We start from the raw sequence: 22,432 nt of genomic DNA, 5'->3' as shown, positions 1-22,432 counted from the left end.
GAAACGCGCGATTCCAACTCCCCCGGTTCAACTCGAACTCAAAGTCCACCGGAGTAGGTGAAGATGATGATGCAATCTAATCATCTTTAATTAATGGCATACTAGCTGTACTATAATCATGGCCGATGTACACCGTGACCGCTTTTCCTCCTATAAATACCTGATGCCCGCGTTCCATCGTCTCATCCAGAAAACAAGCTCAAGGCACTATCTACCCAGCTAGCTAGCCAACGCACCACATTGTGATTACATCATGGCAGCGCGCGCCGTTGTGCTCTTCTCACTCGTCCTCGCGCTGGTCATCGCCGGCGGCGCGTCGGCCCAGCTGTCCACGGGCTTCTACTCCTACTCGTGCCCGGACATGCTCACCGCCGTGCGGTCGGCGCTGCACCCGGCGATAGCCAGGGAACGGCGCGTGGGCGCCTCCATCGTCCGCCTCTTCTTCCACGACTGCTTCGTGCAGGGCTGCGACGCCTCGCTGCTGCTGGACGACGCGCCGGGCATGCAGGGCGAGAAGAACGCCGCGCCCAACAAGAACTCGGCCAGAGGGTTTGAGGTCATCGACGCCGTCAAGGCCGCCGTCGAGAAGGCCTGCCCTGGCGTCGTCTCCTGCGCCGACGTGCTCGCCGTCGCTGCTGAGGAGAGCGTCGTCTTTGTAAGTAGCAGACAGCCAGACACACGTCGACCCATATATCTATCCGTGGTACGTACGACGTGCACTTAGAACTGAAGCTAACTAAACTGTGACATGTTTCCGTGCAGCTGGGTGGTCCGAGCTGGGAGGTGAAGATGGGGCGGAGGGACTCCACCACGGCGAGCTTCAGCGGCGCCAACAACGACATCCCCCCGCCGACTTCGGGGCTTGCCAACCTCACCTCCCTCTTCGCCGCCAAGGGGCTCTCCCAGAAGGACATGGTCGCGCTCTCAGGTATGCGCAAATGCACTTTCTACAGATTAATCGCCAATCGAACTTAAGCTTTTCCAAGAAAATAAATACAAGTACAGTATAACTAATTAACATCGACGATCCACAAACTGTTAAATTTCTAAGTGGATTAGGTAGCTTTTGAAGTTGAAAAAGCAGCTGGTATCAAACCAGCGGGACTGATAGCTATAAGTTTTGACTGCAAAGCTCAAAACGTCTGCATAAGACGTTTCACCGGGTTAAACAAAAATGGTACAGTAGTTTACAGGTGATAAGTTCCAAAGTTGGTGACTAATTACCATTGACCTTGCCTGTTCCAGGAGCACACACGATCGGCCTAGCACGCTGCACCAACTTCAGGGACCACATCTACAACGACACCGACATCGACGCCGGCTTCGCGAAAAGCCGCCAATCAAACTGCCCTCGCGCCACCGGCTCCGGCGATAACAACCTGGCACCACTGGACCTGCAGACCCCGGCCGTCTTTGAGAACGCCTACTACAAGAACCTCGTCCAGAAGAGGGCCCTCCTACACTCAGACCAGGAGCTCTTCAACGGTGGCGCCGCCGATGCGCAGGTCCGGTCATACGTCAGCAGCCAGGAAGCCTTCTTCAAGGACTTCGTGGTGGGAATGATCAAGATGGGGGATGTTGCCCCGCTGACAGGGTCCAGTGGGCAGATCAGGAAGAACTGCAGGAGGATGAACTAAAACACTCGTCACATTCTCCACTTTATTGGCAACAACTGTGGAATCCCTAGAATATAGGATGTGTTTGATTGATCCCATGTCTACAAGCAGCTCGTAAAACTCAGTAGCCCCCTCTTTCAATTCCGATGCTGCAATTGTGAAACCAGTGTATGACGTTCACACAGTATGTACTGCATGTGTAACGTTCTCTAATCTAATCTATATATTTATGCATTCAGTGAACTTTAATCATCGATCACGCCCTCCTAGCGTTATAGACTCCAAGATCGTTGTTTTCCAACTTCATTTTCCCAACGAACTGCCGGTTTGTCTTATTTTAGTTGGCACAGGCGCACAGCCAAACCCTACCTGCTAACTAGCTAGGTGAACAATCAAGTAAGAGCAATAGTAGATGTCGTTGTCTAACTCACAAGCCACAAACTCTACAAATATGCATTGTAATGTGGCGGCCCCAGCTGAAAGCTACGTTGTGAAGCATTGACAAACAAGTCAAGGTGCATAAGATATGGGTGTGACTAGTTTCGGTCGATCCAGAATTGTTCGATATCATTCTCTTTTTTTTGAACTGTGTTTGATATCATTCTCATAACTGATATGCAATTTAAAAATGGCCAAATTATCTAATAGTTTGTTGTGAGCGAAAGCATCATACCCTCTGAACCCTCCTCCGCCCCTCTCGCCCCGCGAGGGCGACGGGGCGCCCCAGCCGCCGGCCGCCTCATACCTTCTTCGCCCCTCCTTCCGTCGCCGCCGCCGGTAGGGGTCGGTGGGCGAAGCCCAGGCGACGCCGGCGGCGGCGGATCTTCCTCTCCCGCGTCACAGAGGAGGGGCGGGGCCCTTCTTCCTCCATGGCGGAGGGGCATCATCGGGAGGTCTGGTCCGGCGTGGGTTCCCGTGACGGCCGCAGCGGGCGCCAGCGGCGGCTCAACTCTGACTCTCGGCGCCCCTCCACAGTTGGGTTCAGCTAGGACTATGGGTTCGAGCAGGCCGGGGCTTGTCTGTGGAAGACTTCCTGATGGTGGCGGTGGTGGTTGCCTCCGGCGGCGGACTACGGCGGCGACAGAGGTGCAGGGGGACGGGCTGATTGGGTCCAAACCCTAAGTTTCTTCTCCTTGCCCTCTCCGTGATCCCATCTACCTATGGTGGAGGGCCGGTTGGCTGTAGGGCGTTTCCAAGGAGTGGGTGATCTACGCCTGGTGTCTCTGCGTTGCTTCGGTTGGCCTGGGATGGTCGGCGGTGTTGGGGCATGACCTGAATAAAGGTGGTGGTCCTAGGGTTTCTCTTGTGTGAAGATGAAGACCTACCTGAGGCATGTCCTTCTTGATATGGCCAGGGTGTTGAGTTCCGGAAGGCACCACCGGCAAATGTAACAGTGCACATATTGTCTGGAGTTTGCTGGACATGGTGGTATTCGTTCGTGTGCACCCATGCGTTTATTTCGATCGTTTGGTTTCGGAGGGAGCGGCGAAGCTCTGTTCTTTCTTGCCATCTAGCGACATTTTGGTCAAGGGTGAAGTAAAAGGTGGAGAATATCATGATGGTCGGATTTAGAGTACTAGCAATTGAGGTCTAAGTCTATGCGTTATTGAGGAACTTGCTTGGTGTCCAGGGCTTGCAGCAGTATGAAAGTGGGGGCGGAAGCACGGGTGAAGTTCAGTACCTTGCCTTTCAGGATGAAAATCCAAGGTATGACCTTAATTGGTTGTGTCTGGCAATGACCTTGTTGAAGACATTGTTTTAAAAGCACGGACTATGTTCAGGGTGAAAGCCTAAGATCTTTGATTGGGCGACCACGGCACTGGTGCACCGTTTCCTTCTTGGAGGGCGTCGCTTTTGAAGATCCTGAAGTTCAGGTGTTATCCTAGTGGTGGTTGTATTGTTGTTGCTAGGGCTAGAATGTTGTGGCGAGACTTTTATTTCTTAGTTTATTTTTTCTTTTTTGGTTATGTGCATCCGCACTGCCATTAGGGCGTTCAGTTCTTGCAGAGGTTGGGTGTAATTGGTATGCTCTGATATACATATATTCCCTTTATCGAAAAAATGCAATTAAAAAAATTATAGTTGCAACTCAATTTGTAACTGGAAAAATCTCAGCTGGACTTACAATTGAAAAATCCTAATTGCAACTAAAAAATCTTCGTTACAACCCCACTTACAACTAAAAAACACAGTTGCAACTTAGAATTGCAACTCATATCATGCTAAAATTGTGATGCAAGTCTGTTGGCACTAGTAGAAAACGAGAGCTTTCGTTCGGAGCTGCCCGGGGCATTAGTCCCGGTCACATTACGAACTCGGATTAATGTGAGCATTTGTGCCGGTTCGAATCGCTAGGATGCCAAAAAGTTTTAGTCTCGGTTCGTAACGGGACCTTTAATCCCGGTTGGAGACACCAACCAGGACTAAATTGGTTGCGCCATGCCCCGCTGATGCGAGCCTCTTTAGTCTCGGTTGATGTCTCGAATCGGGACTAAATATCTACCCTTTAGTCTCGATTGGAGACACCAACCCAGACTAAAAGTTTTCTGGGGTTTTTGGGCTCCACACCACCCCCTAGTGGATCGTCTTTTTTAGCTTTGTAAAATACAAAAGAAAATAATAGAAAATTAAAAATTAAAAATCCTTTTATATGCATGTAGCTTAGGTGATCCAGTTATTATGAAAAATACTAAACATGAATTTTGAATTATTTTGCAAAAAAGGTATTTTCGATAAAATGGCAATATCTTATGCATATGAATTCAAAAAAAAATTAATATATAAAAATGTATCAACGCGAAAAGTAACATCCAAATTCAATCGGGATTACCCGGTTAGCCAATTTTTAGATTCTCGAACTACCAAAGGGAAATTTTTAAAAAATTAGGTTTTAGGTTTTGCAAAAAAATAACTTTTAAATTTTTAAAGAATTATTACATCATTATTTTGTTTATTAAAAGAATTATCTGAAATTGAGACAATAAATAAGTGTGACATCATGTGCACCAGGTTAATAGGATTGATATGGTACTAATATCAATAACATGCGCGCAAAGCACTTGGAAGCGGAACGGGATCGGAAAGTTTGACCATGCGTAAGTAATTTGACTAGAGATTAAATGTAGTTAGAGACTAAACTAGTCAAATAAATAAAATACTAGAAATTTGAGAAAAAACAAGGAAAAAATTAGAAACAAAATTTTATGAAAATAAATCACCGTGGAGGCCTTAAGTCCCAGTTGGTGTTACAAACTGGGACTAAAGGTCCTCCGCTCCGGCGCGCGCCCGTAGCCCACTTGGAGGGCCTTTAGTCCGGGTTCGTAACACAACTGAAACTAAAGAGGAGGGGGCTTTAGTCCCGATTCCGTAGTCCCAGCCGGAAATCGGGGCTAAAGGCCCTTACCAACCGAGACTAAGCCCCTTTTTCCACTAGCGTGGTTCTGGTTGAATAAGAATTAAGTTTGCTCTTAGCTAACTAAGAACTAGCAATTCTGATAAGATATTACTATTATTCTCTGGCAAAATCATTGTAAAATATCTGATGCCGTCAGGTGTCGAGTTGCTGGCAAGCCTTGGCAAGGACGCTAAGTTTGCCCTATAGTAGACTTGATTTTTTTGTTTCAAGTACATGTTGGAATTTGCTGTTAGGATTTAAACCATAGTCAATGCTAATTCTGAATTTCTCATTAGTCCATTCATGCATGGCAAGGGGTGGGACTAAGCTTTGATTCCACATTCCAAGTTGAGAGAGGGAGAGAGAGAGAGAGAGTTGGGCCTCCTTATATAGGAGGGTGTTTCACTAGATAGTAAGGTGTGAGAAGAGACGTTGCCCTCGCGCACTCCTCCTCCAACGATGCCCACCTTGCCGCGCCGCAGGTTGCGGAAATGAGAAAAGTAGGTCTCTGGAACCCCGCCTCTCGTAGACCTATACGAGAGAGGGGCTATCAGGTTTTTGGAGAGCTCTCTAGCGGGATTACATGCAACACAACGTCATTCGACGATGACTTCCCCAACGGCGATTTCTTTCCGGACGTCAACAACCTTTTCAGCGACATTGAGATGGGTGTCAACATTGATGTGAACACTGACATTGCTCAGGGTGCACCATACATTATCATATGTTTTCTCTTTCAAATCTTGCTACAGTTTATTGTTCTTGCATTTGGAGTACATGTGATCGGTTTATCATGTTTAAGTGCAATTTTTCATCTGCTTTGCTAGTCTGCATGATTAGTTCAGTAGTGTTCATATAATCGTGCTTTATAAGATATTTATTTGGATTAAATCATATGGTAGTTTTGTTATATTTTGAAAATTGAAAAAACTAATTATAGGCAAGCAAATTCAAGTGGCCTTGCCGTGGCTACAACGCCGCCTCCTTTTGATGGTATGCACTATTAGAGATGGCGCACGACAGTTCTGTGTTTCAGAACCTAAACTTTTACAACGCCACTCGTGGCAAACCTCACGGAGAGCTTTTTGTTGCACATCAGGAAGCTTTTCAGAAAGCCGATACCATATTTATGGTGATCCTTTTCAGTGTTCTTGGGGACAACATTGTTGACCCGTATATGTTATTTCATAATGTAAATGATGTGTGGGATGCGCTCGAGGCAAAGTTTGCGGTCTCGGACGCATAGGTAGTGAATTGTATGTTATGGTCTTATGGAGCAATACTATGACTATAAGATGGTTGATAAGAGCTCCTTCGTTGAGCAAGCTTACGAGATACAATCAATTTTCAAGGAACTCGAACATTGAAATGTACCTTACCAGACAAGTTTGTTTTCGGGGGCATTGTTGCCAAGCATCCTCCCTTGTGGAGGAATTTTGCTAATTCTCTAAATCATAAGAAACAAGAGTTTTTCGTTATGGGTCTTATTGGGTCTCTTCATGCGGAAGAAAATGCGAGAGCAAAGGACGCACATGCTCGAGGATTTGAGGAAAGTTCTATTGCCAATTTGATACACAAGAAAACATCCAACCCCGCACTTTTAAGAACAAGAACAAATCTATAGACAAACAGAAGCTTTATGGCAAAAAAAAAGTAATCACACTGAACCAGCTTCAATGAGAATAATGACGAGAATGAAAGGGCTTGCCACGGTTGTCGTGATACTGATCATTGGTCTCCTAGCCTCCCTTATCACTATGACAAGCGACAACATATTTTCCCTAATATCCTTTTGGTATGTCATCCTCTTGAATGCTAGATAGACACAGGAGCCAATAGGCACGCATGTTATGATATTTTCATGTACTCTTCTTATCAGGTCGCAAGGACTTCTTCTATTCACGGTGTTCATACGTGAATCTAGATGTCACTTCAAGGAAGACCGTACAATTGAAGAATGTGGGATATAATGTTGCTATTATGTTTATACACGCATGGCTGAATTTATGGGATGCTCAACAAAGCTGAACCCAACAAGTTTGTGGAAAATACAATTATTAAGATGGAGAGTCAACCTATGCCCCTGGAAACATTAGCAAAAATATGGTTCATGCTTGCTTTTGGGTAAATATGAGTGTATCTGCTTGTTATAATGCTGCATGGATTTATATTTGAGAAGTTCAAATTTGAATGCCGGTATCTCTTTCTCACACGATTAAACTAATGAAGCATATGCAATGGTTTCAACATACACCAACGATTGAACACATAAATCATTTGCGACATCGTATCCATACACACACGCGATTTTGGAAATAGTCCTTTGCAATGACATAGGTAAGACACTTCGCTATATCAAACTGTGTGCGTACCGGCGGGGGGGGGGAGGGGGTATTGCACACGGAAACATTAACCGTGTGTAGTACAGGCCAATCGCACACGCTTGCATATTAATAGTTGGGTAAACCGTGTTTGACGTGTCATTTCAGCCAAGGTTTGTTCTATACTCGTGTGCTTTAGTTTGGTCTATATTGAATTGTACAAATCATATTTCTTTTAAGAAGACAGGAGGTGTTCATTTTCAGCAGATTATTCACAAGGCTACATCCACATGGGGTCTTTTATGTGCATTTATCTACAGACGGTTGCATAGGATATCTTCAGTCAAGCTACCTACCTTCATATTAAAAATCTAGATGATGCGTAGATACCCTAGATGGTCTATAAGTTCTACTACTCAGCAATAAAGGTCTAAACTCAACAATAAAATAGTTGTGCGCATCGATTGATGTAGAAGACAGAGTCTTACTTTCTTTTCCGAGAAAAAATATAAGTGAAACTATATCTCTACCGTAAGCTCCAAAAACATATTATGTCTTGTCTCTCTCCATAGAGCTGCAACTTATCCAAGTGTGTATGTATAGTAAAAGAATTAGTTCTTCATACCGAACCCTGACGTAGGCGTATGTGCATGTACTAGTAGACATAGTGCTAGAGATTCAGATCTACTGTTTTCAACTTGATCTATCCTGTCACAAGAGTAAGAATGATAGAGAACATTTTAAAAAAATCACAATCAGCAAAAAATACTTAAAACCATCGGGATTGGTACTTTTAAAATACTACCGGTCTTGCACTAGATTGTTTTAAAAAAGTTGATTGTTCTTTTTTGCGAAACACAGTACAATTAAAGACGCTCACACATACGCGTACACATCCACCAAGTGGCGGAGCCAGGATTGGAGCAAGCCCCGGGCCAAAAAAAATTAAGTGCAAAAGCTCCTAAAGAAACTCATGGAATGACACATATAATTCAAACTCAACTTGTATAGTTTGGGTAGTTCTTGAGTTTCTTCGTTTTAGGAATTCACCGATTGGTGGAGTGTTGAGGTAAAATCTCTTCATAGTGTATTCTAAAACTGAAAAATCGATTACCGAAGTTGTTAAATCGATGAATTAATTTATTCAATAAGTAACAATATTGGTGTGAAATAAATAAAGCGATCACACATTCTGGACAAACACACATATTACCTGCTTGGGAAAAAAAGATACACGCATATTACACTGCAGTGGAGCCTGGAGTCTTGGACTGGAAGAGGCAGAGTCGCAGCACAGCAACACTCGGCCGGCGCCGGTCGACGGTCGCACAGAGGGTTGCATCAGCAGCGGCACTAGGCAACAGAACAAGCCAGCAGCTGAGAGGGGAGCGGCGCTGCAATGAAAAAGGATGGCGCGCCTGGAGACTGCTAGGCTAGGGGCGGCTGGAACTCGGCCTGCCGGCGAGGCAGCAACGAGGAGTGTCAGGGCGTGTGGCGGCGCGCGTCATGCCACAACGAGCCAGAGCCAGGGTTCGAGCGTAATGTCTGCTCGCTAGTTTCGTTTCTATATGAGAAGATGGGCCGACTGAGTACATGGCTGCAACCCAGGCCAAGTGGAAATCTAAATACGTAGTAGGCCAGAATATCTGCTACGCCCCGGGCCGTGGCCCTTGTTGCCCAGGGTGTAGCTCCGCCTCTGCATCCACCCCTATGTACACACGCATGAACACCCTACTCCTATGAGCACCTCCAAGAGACTGCGTCGAAGAACTGATCCGGTGGGTCTTGAGATTGACGAAGTCACCACAGACGCCTCGCTGTCGACAAGAACGTCGCCTCCCACTGAAGAATATTCCGCCTTTATAAGACACCAAAGTGTCAAATCTGGGATTTGAACTCTGGTGGGTTGGGGGTGCCACTACCCTCCTAACCATTCAACCACAGGTTAATTCTCAAAACGCTGATTGTTCATTCAGACGCATTGAAATGGTTTCTCATGAGCGGGCCCAATGTCATGCTGGGTCGAAGGAGTCAAATAGATAGGCAGAAATTCTCAGTGTTTCTACAAATATTTATCCTGAGGTCGGTTAATTAGCACTTCTTCTAATACAGTGTTTTGTTGTTTTAAATTGCAGTCACTTTTGACATCGATCACTTGCTTCATCTCTTGCCACCTGAGATAGTTATCGATGTTTGTTCTCATCCCTCCAACTGAAGACAAAACAGATTTTGTCCACGGAACACTTATCACTCCAACTAATATAATTCAGAGAAATAGCCCATCACGCATTCCCTCACTCATACAATCAGACAAGACTCATGTTAATCCCATATATAAAAAAATTATTTACTGATATTGTCGTCTGATTTAGTTCGATCAGGAACTCCTCAGATAGCTGTTCCATTATATATGAGAACTGTCCTTAGCTATATATGAGCTCTCAATCAATCTTCTGTACATTGTGCTAATGATCATCGCACACTGGCAAACAAAATAGAAAACTTATCCACGGCGGTCGACAGTCAACTCATAGAATCTTCAGACTACCCACAATGGGAGTATCATAGGTAGTATCATGCATTCCATGCATGCAAAATGCTGATGTGGCAGTGCAATTAAGGATGAGAGAGAGGGTACTAGTATCATAGGTAGATACTGTATCATAGCACATACTACTAAAAAAATTAATATCAAGTAAATCTTGTACATATATTTGAATTGAGATTCTACAAAACAATTAATACATGGAGACTATGATATTAGTATATGATACCATGCATTATGGAGATAGTAACATGTAGTAGTATCATACGCATGATACTTCTATATATGATACTATGCATTGTGACTAGTATCAGAGAACTACCTAGATGGCTAGACATATATATATGGTCGTTGAATTTTCGTTCCGTGTGGTCAGAAAAGTAGAGCTGCACTGCAGCAGCGTTTTGATACTTCAGCGGAGTTGTTGCTATTGGACTGATGTTGGAGTTCCGCTGCCAAAGCAAGTTCGACCATGGACTCGTTCTTCTATACTCATCCGCACGTCAACCGTCTCATTTTGATTTCGACACTAGTTGTCGCTAATTTAGATATATCTACATATATTTTGTGTATAGATACAACCATGTTTGCCGTAACTAATATGAAACATAGAGAATACTAGTATAAAATACATGGGAGTTCTACACGTATTTGCACAGCAGTAGTTTGCTGATGCCTGCCCATTCCCTGCCATGCATGCGTGCGTGAAGGACCAGCATTTTAGGGCTGCCAAACCTCCAGCGATTGCGGTGCGGTCGGATCCAAAAGTCGCAATTCACATTCGGCTACCAGCATTGAATTTCTTTTGACTCGAGTCCAGCCGTAAAGCTCGTCACTTGCATGAATTTGCGTTGCCACTTTAGGTTAACTTCTTGGTCCAAATTAAGCGCCGTATCTTTTCGACGACCGCGAGTCACTAAAACCAAGTGATCCATGATCAGCAGTTTCAATTCTTATTCACAAGTGCATGTTAATTACTAGCATCTCCATATCTGTACCGCCACTAAGACTACTCACAATGGGAGTATCATAGGTAGTATCATGCATCACATGCATGCAAAAAGCTGATGTGGCAATGCAATTAAAGATGAGAGAGATGATAGTAGTATCATAGGTACATACCGTATCATAGCACGTAGTACTAGAAAATTTAATGCCAAACAAATCTTGTACATATATTTGCATTGAGATTCTACAAATCAATTAATATAAGAAGATTATGATACTAGCATATGATACCATGCATTGTGGACATAATAACATATAGTAGTATCATACACATGATACTTCTATATGATACTATGCATTGTGACTAGTCTAAATTCCGCTACCTTGAAAGCTTCTCGATTGATCCCTTTCAAAGACACTTCCCACGGGCCACGCCACTATTCTCTCTCTCTTCTGACCCCAAAAAACTCGCGCCATCTTATTACTTTATCGAACAAGCATTACCCTTCTTTTTTCCAAGAGCATGGCGAAGGCGTGCACAAGCATTATCAACATTAAACAAGACATTTAAATGCAAAAGTATATGATATACAGTATCATCCAAGAATCGGGAACATTATGAAATCCCCTCTCCATCGATTATTATTACTAATTTCGTTGGGTCACACTCCTTTTCAAAAAAAAAAAACGCTTGGGTCGATATATATGGTCAGGTTCAAGATGATTAAGCGATTGGTGTTATGTGTGAACAGTGCCTGAGAGGAACCATACTCTCTCCAGTCTCAACTTTGACCAAACAATACCTAAAAAATCAATCTTGCGATATATAATACTAATAACGAAGAAACTTCTTTCAAGAAAAAGCGTAGCAGTAATAATATTAGGTAGGTCACCTGCATAGTTTACCAATGGTGAAATGGACCTGATGTACAGGCTAGGCTAGTAAAGAAGACAAAAGTTGCTGGTGTGCGTGAGCTAGCTAGCATATACTACCTTGAGATGATAATTCAGGGTTGCACTGTCCATGCTGTAGATGTAGATATATCATTTTTTAAATCCGATATATAAATATTTTGACCATGCATGAGTCCATGACCCCGGCCCGCCATGCATGACCCCAGTTTCTACGATGACCATGCATGGACCCGGTCCATCTAGCCTCGAAACTTGAAAAGGAGGAGAAGATTGAGGAGGATAGTCGGCTCCATATTACTTACCAGTAGCTAGTAGCTACATGCCTATCTTGACGGTAAATCAACCGTTTACGTTTGTTGGATAAGAATTAGCTTAATTCTCGGTTAGATGATGTTATTATCACGATTTTACACCATATAAACAACTTTTAATGTGTGACTATATTTTAACTGTATTTGCGACTTAAAAATCTCGGCTAAAACCCCCACTACTGAAAATGTGAGTTGCAACCCACTAGCAAAAAAAATGCGGCGACTGAAGTGAAATGAAACTCCATTTGCAACTTATATGGCATATGAACCACGATTCAAGTCCGGTAGTTATGATGTCGAATTAGCTCCAACTTAATTGATAATTAGCAAAACTGAAAGAGTTTTTTAATTAAACCACCCTAAAAGATTAGTGTAGTACTCCGTAGCTGACAAAAGAGTAAATTCCAGTTTTACCCCCCTAATTTCACATTTTTCACGCAAATTACCCCATTAGCAAGTTTTCCTTCTAATTATCCCATTTAGCAAAAGTTGTGCCAACTTTTACCCCTCTAACAGCCTGTCGTCAGGTAGTACAAAAACCTCTCCCTTCTCTTGTGTGATTTACTGCTCGGTTTTCCCCCTTCATTTCTCTTCATTTATCTCGTAGTTGGTTGAGTTTACTTGGATTGTTGGATCCAAAATAGATGAATCGGCCATGATTATTTTTATCAATTGTGGCAGAAGGGTTTTGCCTGCAAGTGTTCGAATCAAAGTCCGTGACCAAGACGGCAACATGCCGTGAGATGTAAGAGTTTTTCTCAATGCCGACAACGGGCAGCTTTTGCGTGAACATGAGTTGCTAGTGCTCTATAATCTGCGGTACAAGAAGAACTTGCGGAGCCGGTGAGCATGGTAGAACCATAGTGCTGCTAGTTGTGGTTTGAATAAGAACAAATTGAAGGGATTTTGCTTAACAGGTCAAGGGATTATGCTCGGTGTTCTGTTTGACATAGCACTAGGATTTCGGCTGGCTTAAGAGTGCGATATGCGATCAGGTTGGTTCAATAAAAAAATGGTTAATCCCATTCATGATGGTTTCTAAAAGAAACAAAAGAACAAACAAACCGTAATGTGGCATGCTAAGATGTACCTTACAATCAGGAACCAATCGTCGAAACGCTCAAAAAAAATTAGAAGGGGTAAAAACTGACACAAGTTTACTAAATGGGGTAATTATTGTCAAAGTTGTCAAACTAGGGAGTAAAAACTGGAATTTACTCCTGACAAAACAATGGGTAGCGGAAAGCAGCTGGCCAGTGGCTCCTAGTTCCTCCGATAGCCAAGGAAAGCAACATGAAGGAGACGGCCGGAGCAATGCATGCATGCATTGCAGGCAGCCATGACATGTCTTTGCTTGCTTAACCGTGTCGTTCGAACCGCACAGTGTCGGCAGCTAGCATAACTTTCTCACTCCCCAGACCCAACCCAGAACTGTTCCTTTATTCACAGGAACGTTCGTCGCATAGTTACATATACAACTATACTAGAACTCTAGAAGGATGCATGGCACACCTCGGCCTGGTGTGAAACGCGCGATTCCAACTCGCCTGTTCAACCCCAACTCAAAGTCGACCGGAGTAGGTGAAGACGATGATGTAATCTTATCATATTTGATGGCATACAGCTATAATCATGGCATCCGCAGCGAGCTTTTGATCCCTATAAATACGTACCCGGCCGCGTTAGAATAGATCATCCCATTCCCATCCAGCAAACAAGCTAGCTCGAGGCACTATCTAGCCAAGCAAGTTAACACACCACTGTGGTTCCATCATGGCAGGGCGCGCCACCGCGATCGTCCTCTCGCTCGTCCTCGCGCTTGCCATCGCCGGCGGCGCGTCGGCGCAGCTGTCGACGGGCTTCTACTCCAACTCTTGCCCGAACATGCTCACCGCCGTGCGGTCGGCGCTGCGCCCGGCGATCGCTAGGGAGCGGCGCGTGGGCGCCTCCATTCTCCGCCTCTTCTTCCACGACTGCTTCGTCCAGGGCTGCGACGCCTCGCTCCTGCTTGACGACTCCCCGGGCATCCAGGGCGAGAAGAACGCCGTGCCCAACAAGAACTCCGCCAGGGGCTTCGACGTCATCGATGCCATCAAGGCCGCCGTCGAGAAGACGTGCCCTGGCGTCGTCTCCTGCGCCGACGTGCTCGCCGTCGCCGCCGAGGAGAGCGTCGTCGCCGTAAGTGAATAATGCAATCCAAAGCCGGTCGTGCTTGGCAACTGGATAATACGTACGTTGTTTTTGAACTGAACCTCCTGTGAATATAATGTGTGTACGTGCGTGCAGCTGGGTGGCCCGAGCTGGGAGGTGAAGGTGGGGAGAAGGGACTCAACGACGGCGAGCTTGAACGGCGCCAACAATGACATTCCCCCGCCGACGTCGGGGCTCGCCAACCTTACCTCACTCTTTGCCGCCAAGGGGCTCTCACAGAAGGACATGGTCGCACTCTCAGGTACATATACACATGCAAATGCACCTACTGATTAAGCGCCAATCAAAATTATCAACATCTTGCATTAACTTACTTTTCCAGATAATAAATTAATAATTAAAATCGAGCTATTCTCGTTCTCACTCCATCATGAAAGAATGTTCCAATCTTTAACCAACATTCCGATTCGTGATAAGGAAATGTTTTCCTTTTGTGTAGAAAAGTTGATTGCTTCAGTGTTACTTTCAAAGAGTAGTAGGTAGATTTAGTAACTGAAAAACAGCTGGTGTCAAACAAAGGGACTGATAGCTAAGTTTTGACTCCAAATTAAGCTCAAAACTTCAGCATAGGACGTTTTCTCAGGACAGGTTAAACAAAGATAGTTTACAGGTGATGACTTCGTAAGTTGGTGACTAATTACCAATTTACCATTGACCTTACCTCCTGGCCGGCTTGCTTTGCAAGTCTGCAAAAAGTCTAGGAGTTTTACATACTATGTTCCCTGGTTACTAGTAGTAGTAATAAACAACGTACTATGCTAGTTGGTGAGCTATTTCTACCGAAGGAATGAGAAAATAACCTGACCTGACCTACTACCTTGTTCCAGGAGCACACACCATCGGCCTAGCGCGCTGCACCAACTTCAGGGGCCACATCTACAACGACACCAACATCGACGCTGGCTTCGCGAGAAGCCGCCAGTCAAACTGCCCTCGCACCACCGGCTCCGGTGACAACAACCTGGTGCCGCTGGACCTGCAGACTCCGACCGTCTTCGAGAACGCCTACTACAAGAACCTTGTGCAGAAAAGGGCCCTCCTGCACTCCGATCAGGAGCTCTTCAACGGGGGCGCCGCCGACGCGCAGGTCCGGTCATACGTCAGCAGCCAGGAAGCCTTCTTCAAGGACTTCGTGGTAGGAATGATCAAGATGGGGGATGTTGCCCCACTGACGGGGTCGAACGGGCAGATCAGGAAGAACTGCAGGAGGATGAACTAAACCACCAAGATGCTAGAATTTCTGCACAACAGTTGTTAGATCCGTAGTAGTACTAGTATCTAGCAAGCAGCTCATAGACTCGGTATGTCCCTCTCTAAATCTAGTTTCTGTGGGGTTGTGAAACCAATGTACTAGTACTCAGTTTGAATAATAAATGGTCTACGGCCAACCCATGAATTATTACCCGTGCAACGGTGTTTCGGACAGATAACTGGCTGATAATGCTTTATCCCAGCGGTTCCCTGAATTATTTTTTCTTTCTCGAGAAGACTCAGATCTCAGTCAAGGAATTATACAATTTAGAAATGATTGGCATAAAAGTTAGTACACTTTTATGCCAATCATTTGTATGAACAGTGTGAACAAAACGAAGACACTACAGCATGAGGAAAATCTGCACACAAAAATAGAAACAAACTGACATACTCTCACGAAACCAAGCAATGTCAATAGTGTAGTGGCATAATAAACACCTTGAACAATATGAATGTTCTGTTACCCAATGTCATAACATAAGCAGACACTCCAGAATACTAGTATTTGTATACTCTGGAGTCTGGAACAACAAATGCTTGTCTATGAGTAGAGGAGATTTGGGAACAAATGGGAAGAGGCTAGCATTGAAGCAATAACCAATCAAAGATGCTACAGAGCATAGTTGTTAACCAGTACAACTATTCATATAAATGTGGCTCAAGTGATCATCTGCCATACCGCGTGACGAAACAATCAGATTACCTTGCACATCATGATTAACGTTTCACAGCTGAAGAAGTCAGATAGACTGTAAAGAGCTGTAGTTGACTTGGCCTATCTACTCACATAAATCAGAACAGAGAATGGCACAATAACAAATATTCCAAGTAAAGTCTAGATGAAAACGTCACCACAGTACGAAAAAACATGAATTAGCTCAGATATCACCAAATCTCGCCAGCATCAATCCCCATAATGTCCAGTAACAATTGTGCAACGTAACACCATTGTAAACAGAACAAAGCTAGCAATTGAAACACAGGTTCAGTATGGTGCCAACCAAAAAACAGCGAGTTTTACCACATAAAGAAAGGTAGTCATTTGCATCCAACATGGTACTACTAAATCCAGCACTCAAGCTAATCATGGTTGCAGAAACAAGAGCATGGGTTAATCTGCAAGAACAGAAACTGAAACCATAACGATACTTCAACTACTGAACATTAGTAACTTCCAGAGCAATTTACTTCTCATGATGATATCTGTAGGCAACTTTGACTTCAGTAGTTCTCGAAAGGGTCAACAAGAGAAAAATCAGATCCTCTCTTGAAGCTCCAAATGTTACCTCCATCAGGATCACGGCCAGTAACCAGCATTTTGGAGTCATCATTAGCCCGTTTCATGGTGCGCAGAGGCGTCATTTTGGAATCCGCCTCCTCCTTCGAAGAGAAAACATTATTGGCCAAAACTATCGCAATCTTCTTCAGCACCAACGCGCTCCCAAGGAAAAACTTGATGAAAGCAAGCTCGCTTCGATCCCCTCGATAAGCATAAAAAACCAGCATCTTGATGCGCGAGCGGATGCATTCTATGGTACCACACTCATTCCAGAACTTGGGGTTGGGCTTGCTAGAGGATTGATCTGTTTCTCGAGACTGAAAAAATTACTAAATTAGTGCACATGAAGTTGTTCAGCTATTTATGGATCATGCAGTAACAGCAGCAATTTGGCAATATGATGCAAGTACATGATATATAGCGCAAATGAATGGCAAAAGAAGCATATATAAGGGGCTTCACCATGATGTGGAGCGTCTCGACATTGGGAAAGCATCTGAGGATAGCCGGGATCATCTTGACATCATTGCGGGCTCCACAACGAAACTCCAGAGCCAGGATCTTCACACTTGGTACCATGGTGCTTGGGGTGGCATTTGTCCCAGCCTGCAATTGCAGTTTCAATGCACCCGATTATTAATTAAGAGAAAAAAGACCACACATAATCATTCAGGTATGACGACGTAAGATGGAGCAAATGGAGAATATGAGGCAGGCACCTTGATGACGATGTTGCCGACCTCTAGAACATGAATTGCTGGATCCAAGTATCCGAATGAGTGCAGCTTGGGGGCATGGCCGATCTTCACCTTGGTGCAGACCCCGTCGCGGGTCCAACCTAACGAGTGGATGAGTCGCTCAAGGGATGGGGCGTGCACCACAGCAATTTCATCAACGAAGCAGCCGATGAACTGCAAGCAGCGGAGGCTTTGGCTGACAAGGCGGAGGCTAAGCTTAAAGAGATTGCCTTGGACGCAGAGCTTCTCAAGCACGGGGCTCCTGTCGAGGATGAAGTCCAGATCCCTGCTCTCGATTAGGACGACGCAGAGGCCGAGCTCACGGAGGTTCGGGAAGCAGGTGGCGCGGGGGACGGCTGCCGTGTCGGGGAACTTCCAGAGGCCGAGGTAGAGGCTGGTGAGGGTGGTCATGCCTAGGAAGGTGGCGGGGAGGACGAGGTCGAGCGGCCAGGGGCGGTTGACGAGGACGAGGTCCTGGATGCCCTTGTCGGCGAGGATCTGGAGCCAGCGCGCGAGCAGGCCGTGGAAGTCCTCCATGCAGCTGCTGGTGAGGTGGACGCAGCGGAAGGGGCCCGGGTGCGCGGCGAAGACGCCGGAGACGGCGGAGGTGACGCGGCGCGCGTGGGCGCGCGTGACCTCGGTGCCTGCGGGGAGGACCTGGGAGTCGACGAGGACGAGCGGGGTGGAGCGCCAGACCCCGCGCCAGCGGCGGGAGAGCGCGGCGGTGCGCGCGGCCTCCTTGATGGGGACGCGGGAGACGATGTTGCCGAGGAGCAGGTCGGGGAGGCGGCTGAGGCGGTCGACGGCGTCGTGGGGGAGGAGGGCGCAGAGGTTGGCGTCGGCGGAGGCGGGCGGGTCCGGCAGGGCGTGGTGGGTGTAGGACATGACGCGGGCGAACACCCTCTCCGCCTTCTTGGGGTCACTGCCGCGCCGGCGGAGGTCAGCCGCAAAACCAGGGTCCATGGGAAGGGGAGGCACTCGGGTGTCCATCGCCGCCGCCCGCCGCCGGAAGCGCTGCGGTGGGGATCGACGAGGGTTTGGAGCGGCGCGTGCTGTCTGTGTCTGCGGAGTGGAGCAGGAACGGCGGAACTGCGAAAGAAAAGGGAAAATGTGTGAGCTTTTTTCTTACTGGATGAGAAATGTTGTGAGCTGTAGGAAGAAACCAGTGACTAGCGAGCTGCTCGGATCGTTAAGTCTCGGCTCTCGTGATCTAGAGCATCCCCACTCGTTGGCGCTCCCCACGTCCAAATTCGGCGAAATTTTCGTTCGGATTGGAGGAAGATTTGGCGTGGGGAGCGCCGAAGTTCCAGCCGTCCCCCCGGCAGGAAACCCCCAACCTCGACCATTTGACATATTTCAAACAAATTTAACATAAAATTTAACAAGTTCGGCGACCAAGAGTACGAAAATTGCTGAAACAAATTCGGCGATAATCAGTACAATGTTTAACAAGTGCTGAAACAAATGAAGCACACAATTTCACAATTTTTGGGTGGCTGCTGCCATCTCTTCTTGCATAAGCTCGACGAACATCTGCTCCTCCTCTTCGTTCGAGTCCATGGCCGGCGAGGCAAATGGACGAACACCTGACGGGCGTGGTCGAGGCAACCCGAGCTGCGAGCGACGAGGAGCAAGCAGGCCGGCGGAAGAGCAGCCAGATAGGCCGTCGTCCAAAGACGGCGGAATATAGGCAGGTGGGGAAGGAGGGGCGGCGGAATCTGGGCAACAATCCGGCGGGGTGGTGCCAGCGGCGAGAGATACGAGGGGTGGGGGAGATTTTGAGCGACGTGGCGGTGGGGTTCGTGCGTCGAGTCACCGACAGATCAGGCCCTTCACCGCTTTTCACTCGTCCGGAGTCCCCGAGCGCTCCCCGGGGGGGCGGGGGTGGCGTGGGCTCGCCGGATGGATGAAGGGCCAAATCCGGACGAAAACGAGGAACCGGGGGCGCGACTGGGCCGAATACGCCGTCCGGATGGAAAAAACGCTCGCCGGGGGCCTCGACGGGGGCACGAGTGGAGATGCTCTTAAGGCTCGAATCGTTAAGCTCGTTAAGAATAACGAGCTGAAATCATTGTTCGGCTCGACTCGTTATGTTCTTGCGAGTGCTCGCGAGCAGCTCGTTAAGGATCGTTAAGGAGGCAATGGAAAACATTGCCTGATGAGGAAGAGAGGAAGCATAGGTTTTTAGATCCTAATGTAGGAGTTTCAAGCATGGTTAAAGAACACTATTTTTCTTGGCCCCCTCCTGCCAAATATTTGAGATAACTAAAGTGACTCTCAGTCAAAACTAGTGAGTCCAGCTTGTTACCGATCTTAACGAGTAGCTCACGAACATAGTCGGCTCGATTGTTTAGCTCGTTAACCTTAACGAGAAAAAATAGCTCAAACGAGTCGAGGAAACGAGCACTCATTTAACTCGCCGAGTTTCGAGCTTTTTGTCCAGCCCTAACCAGTGAGCCCAAAGGCGCGTTTGGTAGCCCGTAGATAAGTTTTTTTTTTGCATGGATTGGGTCTTGGAATGGACCGTTTGGTTGCCTGTAGACCGTCACGTTCTTGCAGGAACCGGGTTTTAAAGCACCCTGAGACAGGTCCTAGAGGAACGTCCAGAGTGGCCAGAAGGCTGCACGCGTGGGGAAAGGGAGGTGAAAACGCTGCGTCCCTTCGGAAGCACGCGCCATAATTAGCCTCACCGCTTCCCTCTCCTTCCTCTCACTCGCGACTGCACTCTCACTTCCTTGAAACTGTCACATCACTTGGCGGTTCCCCTCCCGCCGACGAATCCACCAAACCGCCGCAAGGAAGAACACCGGTACCGGAGGAGGAGACGCTAGCGAGAAACACCGCGACATCGGACGCAGCCTCCTCCACAGTCTTCATCGGCATGTCGAGTTCGCCCGCGACCTCGAGCTCGTCCTCAGTTTGAACAATGGCGGTAACGACCTCTCCTTCTCACATTCGTACTCGTTCTGCCATAACATGTCATTCTCAGGCATTTGCAATGACATGCACATTAGATCTGCTAGGGTTTCCATTAGGATAGGGTTCGGATTGATGTTTGCAAGGTGTTCGTCCCCATTGGTTGATGTTCTTTTCCAGTTATTGTTGTTCACGCTCTCGATTTGCTTAGATCTGTTACTCTAATCTCCAATCGCAGTAGATCCTTCCTAGATCGGACTGTGGATTGCTGAAACTGCCAGATTTTACTGTGCATGCAGAGAGGAGAAGGGTTTTTTGTGCTGGGGTTTAGCATGTTCAGATTGCTATGCGGAATGAGCCGCGCTTATTTGTTCTAGATTGTGTTGTTTCTGATTAAACTAGGCCGATGATTGTAACCGGGAATCATAATGTGAGGAGATGATTGATATGAGGCCTATGCTAACTTGCTTTCCATGTATGTACTTCTTCAGTTCTGCAATGGTCAATGATTTAACTATGGCACAACAGAAGGCAGGGTGCTTCCCTCAAACTTAGTCATGTGTGCCATATTACTTGCACACTAGAATTAGTTTGCGGACAGTCCCTTTGCATGCCGTGTGATCCAATATATGAGGCCTCATTTTGTTTGTCTAGTACATTGGCCAATGATTGAACAATGGCACACTGGAAGGCAAGGTGTTGCCCTCAAACTTAGTCTGGTGTGTGTGATTACTTGCACACTAGACTTAGTAAGTCCCTTGAGCTGCCGTGTGAGCCAATGTATGAGGCATCATATATTTTCAATGTTCGTTTTCATCTATATACTTGTGAGCACGCACACCTCTAATGACATGTGTTCTTGTGATAGAATGAGAAGCTCAAGCTTGGGTCACCTACTGAAATCCCCGAGGAGGGACCATCGAAGAAGCGAAGGTTGGCTAACGTCGGCTGCTTCCAACCGGACGTAGGGCGAAACCAGTTCCTGCGCATCGTCTTTAGGCCCACCTTCGTCAGGTGGTTCGGAGAAATCCTTTCGAACATCATCGTCACCACCAACACCAGCTGCAACTGGAGGATGACTACGGTGAGAGAAGGTGGTGACGCATACATCAACCAGGGGTGGGCGGGCTTTGCCGTCGCTCATCAACTGCAGGTAGGTTAGTTCCTCATCTTCAAGAAGGTGTCCTCCTTCGACTAAAGTGTGGTCATCTTCGACCACACCTACTCTGAGGTGATGATCAGGTGTCGTTACCATGGAGATGCCACCAGGTGTGTCGTCTACGAAAGTCATGTCTGAAGCTTACCTGGTTCTGTGTCGCTGCTACCATGTATGTGTCTAGTTGATGTTTCTATCGTGTGATGAACTATGATCGTCTCTGTTGTGTCGTGAACTATGATCGTTCTGTGTCGTTAACTGTGACCGTGTTTGAACTATGATCAGTGCTATGTTTGCATGAACTTTGATTGTGTTCTTTGTTCTGTGTTGATCACGGGTAATCTCACCACTGCAGGGAAGAGGTTAGCAGAAGCAGATTATGGGTTGCAACCAAACCACATGGCCGCCGTTATGGTCTGCTACAAGGCCTGAAAACCGACCTACCAAACAGGCAAAGCCCAAATCTCGACGGGGCCGAAAAAACTCTGTGTAGGCCACCAAACAACGTGGCTTTTATGGCCCATGGCCCGTCTGCAATGCGCATGGGACTTCTTCCCACTGCGCCAGTGGTGTAGGAAACTGATGCAGGCTACCAAACGCGCCCCAAATGTTCCTCCAAAACCCTCTCACGGTCACGGCCACCAGTGACTGAGTCAGTTCTTCCTATCTCTGCATAATCTTCTTTAAAAAAAAACTGAATTCTCCCTAAAAAGCTATCTGAAAATAAGAATAGTTCAAATATGATTTCTAATACTATAAAATTCAAATGTTGTCTTTATTAATCCATAATTCCACAAAAAGGATCATGTCATCCTCTTTGTGGATGTTA

The 22,432-nt window shown here is 46.5% G+C and overlaps 3 protein-coding genes across 3 annotated transcripts; 2 read left to right on the top strand and 1 right to left on the bottom strand.

Moving 5' to 3' along the window:
• The first annotated feature begins 253 nt into the window (after positions 1 to 253).
• LOC124699352 (peroxidase 4-like) lies at positions 254 to 1,802 on the top strand. The gene is made up of 3 exons (XM_047231664.1): positions 254 to 655; positions 763 to 928; positions 1,246 to 1,802. The coding sequence occupies exons 1-3, from the start codon at positions 254 to 256 to the stop codon at positions 1,635 to 1,637; spliced, it is 960 nt and encodes a 319-aa protein (XP_047087620.1). The 3' UTR covers positions 1,638 to 1,802.
• A 12,021-nt stretch (positions 1,803 to 13,823) lies between these two features.
• On the top strand, positions 13,824 to 15,480 carry LOC124699351 (peroxidase 4-like). Its single transcript, XM_047231663.1, has 3 exons — positions 13,824 to 14,228; positions 14,337 to 14,502; positions 15,089 to 15,480. The coding sequence occupies exons 1-3, from the start codon at positions 13,824 to 13,826 to the stop codon at positions 15,478 to 15,480; spliced, it is 963 nt and encodes a 320-aa protein (XP_047087619.1).
• A 1,011-nt stretch (positions 15,481 to 16,491) lies between these two features.
• On the bottom strand, positions 16,492 to 18,521 carry LOC124699349 (F-box/LRR-repeat protein 13-like). The gene is made up of 3 exons (XM_047231662.1): positions 17,514 to 18,521; positions 17,257 to 17,400; positions 16,492 to 17,111 (listed from the first exon to the last, which is right to left on the bottom strand). The coding sequence occupies exons 1-3, from the start codon at positions 18,519 to 18,521 to the stop codon at positions 16,737 to 16,739; spliced, it is 1,527 nt and encodes a 508-aa protein (XP_047087618.1). The 3' UTR covers positions 16,492 to 16,736.
• Positions 18,522 to 22,432: the final 3,911 nt, after the last annotated feature.

The sequence above is a fragment of the Lolium rigidum genome, chromosome 3 (genome assembly GCF_022539505.1).
Source record: "Lolium rigidum isolate FL_2022 chromosome 3, APGP_CSIRO_Lrig_0.1, whole genome shotgun sequence".
NCBI classification, from domain to species: Eukaryota; Viridiplantae; Streptophyta; class Magnoliopsida; order Poales; family Poaceae; genus Lolium; species Lolium rigidum.
Note: the sequence above shows the minus strand (reverse complement) of the source record. Positions and strands in the feature narration are given on the sequence as shown.

Excerpts from the sequence above, each read along its gene's own strand:
- LOC124699351 (XM_047231663.1), top strand. The coding sequence starts at position 13,824 with ATGGCAGGGCGCGCCACCGCGATCGTCCTCTCGCTCGTCCTCGCGCTT. Across the intron at positions 14,229-14,336 it reads CCGAGGAGAGCGTCGTCGCC|CTGGGTGGCCCGAGCTGGGA; the intron begins GTAAGTGAATAA and ends ACGTGCGTGCAG. Across the intron at positions 14,503-15,088 it reads GGACATGGTCGCACTCTCAG|GAGCACACACCATCGGCCTA; the intron begins GTACATATACAC and ends ACCTTGTTCCAG.
- LOC124699349 (XM_047231662.1), bottom strand. The coding sequence starts at position 18,521 with ATGGACACCCGAGTGCCTCCCCTTCCCATGGACCCTGGTTTTGCGGCT. Across the intron at positions 17,401-17,513 it reads TCGGCAACATCGTCATCAAG|GCTGGGACAAATGCCACCCC; the intron begins GTGCCTGCCTCA and ends CTGCAATTGCAG. Across the intron at positions 17,112-17,256 it reads TCGAGACGCTCCACATCATG|TCTCGAGAAACAGATCAATC; the intron begins GTGAAGCCCCTT and ends TAATTTTTTCAG.
- LOC124699352 (XM_047231664.1), top strand. The coding sequence starts at position 254 with ATGGCAGCGCGCGCCGTTGTGCTCTTCTCACTCGTCCTCGCGCTGGTC. Across the intron at positions 656-762 it reads CTGAGGAGAGCGTCGTCTTT|CTGGGTGGTCCGAGCTGGGA; the intron begins GTAAGTAGCAGA and ends GTTTCCGTGCAG. Across the intron at positions 929-1,245 it reads GGACATGGTCGCGCTCTCAG|GAGCACACACGATCGGCCTA; the intron begins GTATGCGCAAAT and ends TGCCTGTTCCAG.